This window comes from Geospiza fortis, unplaced genomic scaffold (genome assembly GCF_000277835.1).
Source record: "Geospiza fortis unplaced genomic scaffold, GeoFor_1.0 scaffold407, whole genome shotgun sequence".
NCBI lineage: Eukaryota > Metazoa > Chordata > Aves > Passeriformes > Thraupidae > Geospiza > Geospiza fortis.
In genome coordinates, this window is record NW_005054507.1 from 235,747 (window position 1) to 246,235 (window position 10,489).

The window sequence follows — 10,489 nt, forward strand, 5'->3', positions numbered from 1 at the left end:
TCTGGCAGAGAGCTCTCAGTAGCAGGGGGAGATGTGGGAAAGCTCATGTGGGAGACTGCTCTGCGGTGGGGCAGGATTGCAGGTGTGCTCCAGAGGCTGCATCACCTCCTCGTGCCAGGCAGCACAAAGAAGGGTAGCTGTGCCAGTGGTTTGGCTGTTTTGGTTTGCTTTCTTTGTTGCTTTTTTTTTTTTTTCCTCCAGGGAAGGGAAGCTAAAGAGGAGAAGGTGAGCACAAGTTTCATAGGGAAGTATAAGCTGGGTACATGAAAAGGGTTTTCTGAAGCTGAAGAAAAAAAGTGAGCACAAGAATTGTGACCTGATCACAGAATTTCAGCATGTATTGAGTTGAAAGGGCCTTAAAATTTAACTTGTTCCACCCCCTGCCATGGACAGGGACACCTCCACTAGCCCAGGTTGCTCTGTCCAACCACATCTTGGACACTTCCAGGGATCCAGGGGTAGCCACAGCTTCTCTGGGCACCCTGTGCCAGGACCTGCCCACCCTCACAGGGAAGAATTCCTTCCCAATATCCAATGTCAGTGGGAAGCCATTCCCCCTTGTCCTGTCACTCCAGTCCCTTTGTGTTGCACCATCTTCCCTGTTGGATGGGGCTCCTGTTGGAACATTCCCAATTCTCCCAGCCTTTCCCCATGGAGCTGCCCCATCCCTCTGCTCATCCTGATGCCTCCTCTGGACTCTCTTCAGCAGCTCTGCAGGTGGGGTCTCACCTGAGCAGGGCAGAGGGGCAGAATTCCCCTTTTCCTGCTGCCCACTCTGTGGGATCAGCCCAGGACATGGGGAGTCACTCTGAAGATAAGGGTGTTGATCACTCCTCAATCACAGAGATGTGAATCAATTTCTCTATTTATTAGAGAATGTGTTCTGGGTGATGAGGCTTTGGGAAGGGCACAGGTCTGACAAGTGTTACAGCTTGAATGCTTCTGGCTTCTCACTCAGAGCTGCTTTGTTGTAGTTACCCACCAAAGATGTAAATAATTAATCTGGAAGTCTGGATAAATTCTCTGGTTTGCTTCCACACACCAGTGAGTGCAGGACAGCTCTCATTGCCAGGACCTGTTCTGAGCTGGAAGGACAATTAAAATACCTGGTATTTCCTCCCTTCCCTGGTTTCCCAGCACTGGTGGGAGTCAGAGCAGTGATGGGTCCTGGTTTGCCATACCATGCTGCCATGCTTTTGAAACATTTGGTTTCCAGCAGCAGAGTCTGAGACCAGTCCCTTTGGCTTGTACTGTTGTGATGTGCCTGGTCCTGAGACAAATTCCTGTGTGCATTCAGGGGTTTATTGTTAATTCATGCAGAGCAGCAAGCCAGGAGTGGGCAGCCGAGTTTTTCTGAGTAACAATTTGTTAATTCTCAGGGGCTACAAGGTAAAATTGGAGGAAGAAAATTTTTTTTTTTCCTGTGCATTTATTTTTTCTCTCGGAAGTTTGACCTGAAATGTATTAAACCCTTTTTTTCCCAAGCAATATTTAACAGTAACAGTTTTGAGCCACGTGAAAGCTGCAGCAGTAGGGCTAATTGTAGAGAATGCTTTCTGTAGGAGTGCTTTCTGTGTGTTCTGCTGGCAAGGCTTTAAATGTCTCTTCAAGGGCTGACACTTGGAGACCACAGTGTAAGCTGATATTAGTGCCTGAAGTGAAAAGAGACTGATCTCCTCCCACTCCTTAATCGGTGGGATAAGATTCTTCCCTGCCAGTTCACACAGCAGATGAGCCTGTACTTCTGGTTCAAGGCAAGTGCACTGTGCTGGTCTCCTGCCTTCATTTGCAGCACTTGCTTTAAGGGCACAGCATGAAACTTGCCTCGGCTGTTTTGTAAATTCCTTCCTTACCTCACTTGCACATATTTTTCCCCCTTTGGATTCATATTTCTTTGGAATAAAATAACGCTACCAATGCTTTCTAGTAAAAAAAACACAAAGGGAAAAGCAGATTCTTGTGGCTCGAATGGGGAGGGGTGAGACTGGCTATGAAACTTGGGGCTTACATAAGCAGGGAAGAAATGAAGGAGGTTTGTGGTGGTTCATCTGTGTCTTATACACTCACTGTGAAGATGCCCAGGAAAATTTGAAGAGGGATTATGTAAATGATGTTTTTAGCAGACTCTTCTTCTGCCACCATCTAACACTGGCTTTTTCTGTCCAGTTTTATACCTACTTCTATGAAAAACTTTATTTTTGTGGGCAGCCTCCTTTGATGAGGAAATCAGGAAAGCTGTCTGCTGTTAATACTGTGGACAAAACACATTTGGGTTTTTTAGTCATACCCTAATACAGAAAAAATGTATACCCTAATAGAGGAAAGTGCTCTTTAAAGCATTTGACTGCTTAGATGTGTATTGGCTCTTTTTTGGGGGGACACATCTGCAACAGAGGTGATTGTTTAAAAGTGTATGTTTTTTCTAAAGAGGATGATGTCATCACAGAATCCTAAAATGGCTTGGGTTGGAAAAACTTTTAAAAATCCCCTGATTCCAACCTCCCTGCCATGGACAGAGACACCTTTCCCTCGTGCACTGCTGAGGGATCAGTCACTTCAGAGCAGAGCTGTAATACCTGTTGGCTAAAGGGTTCCTCCAGAAGTCCAGGTTTTATAAAAAGCTGGAATCGTTAAATGATTAATTTGGCTTCATCCCTGAGGCCTCCCCATCTCCCTCCACGGTGCCTGGCCTGAACAAGGGCCCCGTTGTTGTCTTGTCCATTGGCAATTTGGCTCCTGGGCACGAGGCTCCTTGTGTGCCTTGCTTTGGACTCAGCAGGGAATGAATACCTGCTGTGCCAGGCCTGGAGCACTGGGCTTTGAAAAATAAGGATTCCACGGAGCTGCCTCGAGGAATGCGTGGAAAAAAAACCAGCATGGAAAAGTTAAAGCTTTGAGGTTAATCAGCTGTGTGGTAATTGCCACATTTGAACCTGTGGTGGTTGGCTCCTGTGTGTGGATGAAAGGCACTCTGAGTGTGCCATGGAGAAGCCAGAAATTGGAATTGTGTGCAGCCTTGTGGGAGGGCCCAGTTCATTTTCCTTTCCATGGCCTTCTTGGGGAAAGGGAAGTGGGGTGGTTACTTGTGTGGTGGGAGTGCTGGTTTTTGAATAGGTCCTAATTTTCCCTCCTGTGCTTGCTGGAATGGGAATTAAAGCTGCTGAGGTATTAATCTGGGTTGTGCAGTTGTCCTTCGTGAAGGGGAGCCTGATCAGGAGGGCAGGGATTGAGAGACATAAGCTTTGCTTCCCAGCACTGGCATCCAGGTTCCCATGGGGTATCCCTGAGAGCAGTGAATGCCAGGGATTCTCCAAATCCCCCAAAATCTGGGAGACTTGACTGCCTTGCCACCAGAGGGTTGTGCAGCCAGCCAGGTAGTTTTGAACAAGAAGCGTTCTTTAGGGTAACCAGAAACATTTCTGGTTTCAGGAAAGATGTGAGAAAAAACCTGTTGTCTGTTTTCATGTGGATTCACAAAGCTCATCAGTCAAGGGCAGTTCTCCAAGAGCACAAAATTCAGGTGCAGTAGAGTGGCTGTAAAGGTTTTGTGTCTTACCACAGTGCTCCAAGACTATGGAACAGCAGTGTCAGCAGGGCATTTATTAAAGCCTGAAAACAGTGTGAGGCTCCACAGGAACATTAAAAATTGACAGAGCAACCTGCAGGGATCCTTTAATGCCAGCAGTATATGTGCGAGGAATTTTCCAGGAATTTTCACACACTGGCACTGTGCTGTGCACAGGTGAGAGGTGTGTGGGGTTGGTGCTTTTGTAACTGTGATTCATCCCTCAAGGACAAATTCTATCCTCCAAAGAGGAACAGTTGATCTGCAGTTAATGCTGTTTGCTTTTATTGTGCTGGTAGATACACGACTCGTCCCGGGTGAATATTTGGGCATCCATTCCTGTTTTGGAGGGAAGGCTGGAAAAATGAGAGGTCCTGGCTCAGAGCTGGGCTGGGCTCTGGCCTGGTGCAAAGCCTGGGGATAAAATGTCCCATGTGCACCCCAGAGCCTGGTGGGAATGGGAACAGGAATGCTGTGCTCTAGCCAGTCACATGGAGGAGGCCCACGATGCAAACACTGCTTTTGTCCTGCCTAAATCCACAGGGCTTCACTGTGCTCTTCTCTGTGTTGATGTTCTGCTGTATTTTCTCTATAAATGCTGGTTTTTTCCCTCCAGAACGAGCTGTGGAGCATTGCTATGTATCCATCATTCATGCTAGCTTTGTCCTTGTTTCTTTCCTCTCCCTTTCCCCCCAGATCTATCAGGTGCAGAAGGTAGGGCTTGCTCGCTTTCCTTCTTGTTTGCATGCCTTCTTCTTCCCACCCTGTGAGTCTTGCTACAGTTTCACAACCACACAGCCATTTAGGCGGCAAAAGACCTCCAAGATCCTCGAGTCCAACCTTGGAAATCCTCTGAAGAGTGGGAGATGCAAATTTCCATGTAATTCTGCCCTCCCCTCCCATAATCTTGTGGGGTGGACAGTCAAGGGAAGTGGGGGAAGATGACCCATGCAAGGTGTCTGGTCAGGCACTTAATGTGGTTTTTTTCTACAGCCTGTTTGGCAAAGGATAAGCAATAACAGAGAATCACAGGAGGGCACAGTGGCTCCCTGTGTCACCTCTGTTCATGTGCTGAAGGCCAAGAAAATCACTGGAGTGTTTCAGGCTGGGCAAGCATTTAACAGGTGCCAGCAGGAAGAATGACTTGCAGATGACTTTATTTGCACAAAGTCACTGAAGGAAATCAGGGGTGCTGTGTTTGAATTCATAATCCTTGGGTAAATAAACTGTATGGCCTTCAGCCCACACATTAAACGTGATTTTATATTGTTTAATCCTCTCTCATCTCAGTTTAAAGTCGTGATCTCTTCCCTCTTCCCAGTTTCCTTTCCATGATGATGGCAAAGAGGATGGTATCAGTAGCTCTAACTGAGGTCACTTGCCATGTAGAAACAGAGATTTTGGGGTTTGTGTTGTGATGTCTGGCTGAAATCACAGCCAGACATCTGAAAAGAACTGAATATAACAGCCTGGCTGTTCTACACTTTCAGCATGTGAGCCAAGTGGCACCTAGAAACAGAAATAACTCCCAAGAATTTGTACAGGGAGGGAGAAAGCACATTTTTCTTCAAGCCTGCCATTTTCTACCTTATTGAATATTTCTCTTTTTTTTCCCCTGAGGTGTTTTTATTGCTTGCTGAGTGCTGAATGTCTCCCTAAACCACAGTGTGCTTGGTTTTGTTCTGGCATTCCAGCTGCCCTAACTGCATGTTTCAAAGCCTGACCCAGCCCTGCATGTGCTTCTTGGGAGTGCTGTTCTCCTCTTGGAGTGTGTATGTATATGAAAAGAGCTGCTCAAATCATGTGCTCTGGTATTTAATCCTGGCCCCATCAATTTGGCAACAAGCCCCTCACACTCCTGGTTTTATTTCTGGTGTTGACTGCGCGCTGAGTGACTCAATGTCTGCCCATGGATCGACAGGCTCCTTATTAATCTTCTTTATGGGAATTAATTTAACCTCCTGGTGCAGAAGCAGCCCCCTGGGAGCCCAGGAGGTTGTTTACTGTTGGTGTCCTGACATGGATGAGGAGATAAGTGGGTTGTCCTCCCAACATTCCTTGGTGAGTTTGTGAGTCCGGCAGTTTCGCTGGCACTCATGAGCAAATCGCATCTGGAATTCTCTCTCAATGGTATTAATGTCATTAATTATTGAATTGTAATATCACTTTTCAAGGTGGAAGGGAACTTGAGTCCAGCAAGGGCCTCTAACTGAAAACTAAATGAATGGAAAAGCAGCATTTCCTCCTTCAACCCATGGGAATCTGGCCCCTAGGGGCAGAACAGAATAGCTGGTGTAGAGGGAGAACTGAGAAAAGTGGCTGTGAGGGGTCAAAATACTTGAGAGCTCAAAAGCTGCCAGTTCAGTCCAGTATGACACGTGCTCTTTAAAAGATTATAAATTAAAATAGTCTCTGGGCAGTCTCATTCATTAAGATTTTTCTTCAGGGGATGTTAAGCACGTAGCTGAGTAATTTGAAATGGAGAAGGAAAAGCCTGTAAGTGGAACTTAAACTGTGACATAGCAAGTCTTGTAAGGGCTGTTTCCTTATCTGCCTTTTGCAAAGCTGAATTCATAAACCAGTGTCAGACAGTGAGAGGACATGAAAAAGAAACAGCAAACCCTAACAAAAATTACAAGTGTGTTTATGGATCCTTCCTATGCGTGAAAAAGGATTCTCCATTTTAATAGTGTATTTCAGTTTTTTAAATTGATGTCTAGTGTTAGAAAATGTTCTCAGTCTGTTAATGGCTAAAAAGCCTCTAATAAGGCTTTACCTGACCTGCTTTACTACAAAGCATATAATCTGTAGGTTCTCATAGTGCACACAGCTCTTGGGAGTTCATGGAATTTTCAGGGGTCATTCTCAGGCTGAGATGTGCATAACAGTTACTTTTATAACAAGCTGCTGCATGGGTTATGAATCTGAAGTGGGAATAAAGTAATACAGCACTGGAAGATGTGCAGCTGTTTGGTTTGGTTTATCAGTAAATAGTGAATGAGGTTTTAAAGGTGAAAATAAAATTACATTAATACCATTGAGTGAATGCTAAAACCAGAGTGCAATACAAAACAGGTTTCTGATTTTTTAAAAAATAATTTCCTAATGTTTTGGCTGTTGATGCTCCAGCCTCCTCAAGCCTGTAAGAAAGCTCTAAAATACATATTCTTCCTTAATTAAATAGGATTGCCATTTGCCTATTGCTGTGCTGTAGGCCAGTGATATTAATTCACACAGGAATCATTTTAATGGACACCATTAAAAACACAAATTTCCTGAGACCAGATTTGACAGGCTTCTTTGGGGAGGAAGAAAAGTTCCATTAAACCTGTGGATCTTTGAACACTGCCTGGAGGAAATTCAAGTTCATGGGGAAGTTCCCAGTGTTGTCTTTGCCTGAACTGGTGGATCTTGTCCTCTTGTACCCTTGTTGGTGCTGCCGCTGCTCTCAGGTGGGTCAAAAAGCCTGGTGCTCTGAAAGGAGCTCTGTGGAGCTCTAATCCAGCAAATCAGGGTACCCAGAGATGAGTTGTACCCAACTTGTCTGCCCAGTTTGACAAACCTTTGCAGGAAACATGATTTGACAGCAATTTTCATCCTGGAAGAGTCCTGCGCTCGCCTCCCTTGTAATGAGTCTTGACTTAACTGGGTCAGGAATTCAAGACTCATTACTCTCCTTGCTCCTGTCCCCCAGCACGGGGGGTTTTGCAGTGCTGAGGGAGAGGAAGCTGCTGAGCACCCTGGTGATGCCCAAACTCCCCTTTCCCCTTTCCGGGCAGCTTTCCCCAGGCACTCACTGCAGAGGGCTCCGGTGCCACGCGGCACAGCTCTCACTGGCACAGTCACGTGGAGCTGTGTGGCTTGGCCAAGGCCTGGCAGTGCATGCCTAAATGTTCTGTGTCTGCTTTTCTCATCTAAATTCTGGTTTTTTTCCCTTTTCTGTCTGTAGAAATATTATGGGCTGGATACTAAGTGGGGAGACATCGAGCAATGGATGGTAGGACTTGATCAACGTAGCTCAACAACTTTTGCGTGTTGCAGTTCTGTGTAGTTTATAGAGTTTGAGATCCCTCCAAGTAGGTATTTTCATCCATTGGGAGTGTGAGTTCCACTCCAAGCAATCCCACAGTCTTGCTTTTCCAACTGAAATGTGAGTTTTGATCAGCTTAAAAACTGGCAAGGACTGGGTTAGAGCCATCTCTTTTTACAGACCTGTGTCCACGCTATCGCTGGAAGATTAGGTTAGGATAAAAACCTGTTAGAGCCTCTTGGGATACAGGGAGTATTTCTGCTCATCTTACTTTTTGTGGGTTTCATCACCACTTGAGTCTTCTTAAATCTGCCTTCAGGTAAATTGTGGGCAAGTTTCACTCATGCTGTTTCATTTCCCTTAGCACTTACTGGCCCAGGGGAATCCCTCAGAGAAATTATTGCTGCCATGTGGCAATCCTCACTTTTTTCCAATAATACCCTGCCCTGGATTTTAGAATTTGCTAAAACCAGTGAATACCACCTACAGACTTGGCCACTAGCAACATCTGACTGTTTTAACACCCATGATTGGAGATAAAGAAGTTGCTCATGGGCTGGAAGTCACTGGCTTCAAATGTGTTTCAACCCTAAGTTTATGAAACCAGTTAGCAGCCATGCCAGCTGAAACTGTGGCCTTTCCCTGCAAAACTGAGTATTGCACACTGGCAAAGGCAAAACTGAACAGCCAGCTTCCAGTGTGGAAGGTAACTTCCCAAACTCCCCAGATTCCTTGGTCTTTGATAATTGATCAGTAAATACTGGTCTGCATGGACCGCCCACCCACCCCAGACTCACACTGAGTCTCTTCAAATCCTTGCTGGATGAGCATAACTCCACCTTACTGGCATTTCCCTTGCTTGGAAATCAGCTCACCTGTGACAATCTGTTGACTACAATATTAAAACTTTTTTTTGTTGTTGTTGTTTTCTGCTGCTGTTTCTAAATTCAGTGGCAAATCAGTTTGTTCAAACCAGCCGGTTGAAATGTGAAACATCTGATGGTGTTTCCAGTGTCACAGAGAGGAAATTTGGGGTCTCAGGGGAGGGAGGAAGGGTTTTTCTGCTTCGACTGGGTGTCACCTCCTGTGGTTTGGTTTAACTTTACTGGCTCCTAAGAGTGGCTGGAGTTCAGTGTGTGTTTCTGGAAGGCTCTGTTGCTGTGTCTGTCCTCTCAACACCTCCCTCTGTTTTCTCTCTGCTGCCTTGGTAGGAAGACAGTGAGCGTTATTCCCGTAGAGCCCGAAGAAATGCCTCGGTCAGTACCTGCTTTTGCTTCTTCTGTTCAGCCAGACATTTCAGATTAAGAGAACAGACACTGTATAAGTGTGTAAGGCATTTCCTTCTCAAAAGAAAAGGAACCAAAACAAGCTCCCACCACGCCCGGCAAGTGGAAACCCCAAAGCCACTTCCTGACTTCTCTGCCCTCTCCCCAGTCACTCCAGGGAGCTTTTGCAAATGTGCAACAATAAAGGGGGTGGAAAGTGGGGAAATAACCTGTTTGGAATGTTTAATGTTCATTAAAGAGTCAAGAGCATAGAGCAGGGTACACCTGAGCAAGCTCCTCCTTCACCCTACAATAAAATGCTTGACTGTTTCTTGGGTGTGATTTCATTTACTTTCTGCTTATACCTTCAATGCAATCCTTTTTTAAAAACATTGAGTTTGTGCATCTTTCCCTTCCTCCTGTCCCATCAAAGCCATCAGTGCCTGTTACCTGTGTTCTTTTCACTGTATTTTTTTTTGTCTCTACGCTTTCTCTCGCTAGGCTTCGGATGAAGATGAGCGCATGTCAGTGGGTAGCCGTGGAAGCCTGAGGGTTGGTAAACTGTGCAACCTCTGTGTGCATGTCTGTGTTTGGCTGTCACTGTCCCCCTGTGCCCCCACACTCCGAGGGGACTGTCCTGGACTTGTTCCATGTTGGGTTTTTTCAAGTGGATCACTGATTGTCTGCAGTGTGTGTCCCGTGCAGGATCCTTTGTGGTCACTGCTCTTCACTCCCGCAGGAAGGACTCAGCCAAGACATTGGTGTCTGCATGCACCTTGTGAGCTCCCCTGTTTCACTCTGAAACTGGAAATTTGGGAAGGGGAAGTGCTGGTGGGGTCAGTGTTTATTAGCCCAGGATACCAGAAGTGATTATCAGTGGAAGTAAGTGTTGGGCGCTTTGGAATTGCAGGTGAATACTCATAAAATAACAGAATATCCTGAGCTGGAAGGGACTCACATTGATCCAGCTCCTGTCCCTGCACAGACACTCCAGCAATCCCATCCTGACATCCCTGAGAGCCTTGTCCAAACTCTCCTGGAGCTCTGGCAGCCTTGGGACTGTGCCCATTTGTGCCCATTCCCTTGGCAGTGCCCAGCACCCTCTGGGGAAAGATCCTTTCCCTGATATCTAACCCAAAAATCTCTCTGACACAGCTCTAGGCATTCCCTCAGGTCCTGTCACTGGTTACTGGCTTTAAAAATACTTAGAAATACTTGAAAATCATCTGCAGGCCTGAGTTTTGTGGAGGTGGAATTAGGAAAACACTGAGTACTCATAGTACTGTAGGAAAAGTTTAAACAGTTTTTTCCTCAAAATATCCAGACAGTATTTTCCCAGATAACACACATTTATATAAACCTTAACTCTGTTTTTACATACTGTCTAAAAGACTCATTAAAAAAAAAAAAAATTCTGCTGCAGAGCCTTGTCAGGGATCCCACTGTAAAACTGCACAAAAATGGGCTTAAAAATACAAAGTGCTGCCTTGTTCCCTTTTTAGTGGAATCCTTATTGCTTCTCATGAAATGCTGTTGAAACCTTTTTTGCTCAAGATGACAAACTTGAGTGCTTTTCAGAGCTAGGAGATGCCTCAAAGCTCCAAAGATTCAGTGAAGAAAAGCCTCTCT

At 45.6% G+C, this 10,489-nt stretch overlaps 1 protein-coding gene across 6 annotated transcripts in view; it reads left to right on the plus strand.

Moving 5' to 3' along the window:
• LRRFIP1 (LRR binding FLII interacting protein 1) overlaps positions 1–10,489 on the plus strand; it is a 59,143-nt gene that overhangs the window by 2,411 nt on the left and 46,243 nt on the right. For 5 of the 6 annotated variants that reach the window (XM_031063480.1, XM_031063478.1, XM_031063481.1 and 2 more), the window contains exons 2-5: positions 4,262–4,279; positions 7,515–7,562; positions 8,807–8,851; positions 9,362–9,412. In XM_031063480.1, the coding sequence (XP_030919340.1) occupies positions 4,262–4,279; positions 7,515–7,562; positions 8,807–8,851; positions 9,362–9,412 (162 nt within the window). Of the gene's footprint in view, positions 1–4,261; positions 4,280–7,506; positions 7,563–8,806; positions 8,852–9,361; positions 9,413–10,489 lie in introns of those variants that run through there. The other variant, XM_031063479.1, reaches the window with a different exon arrangement.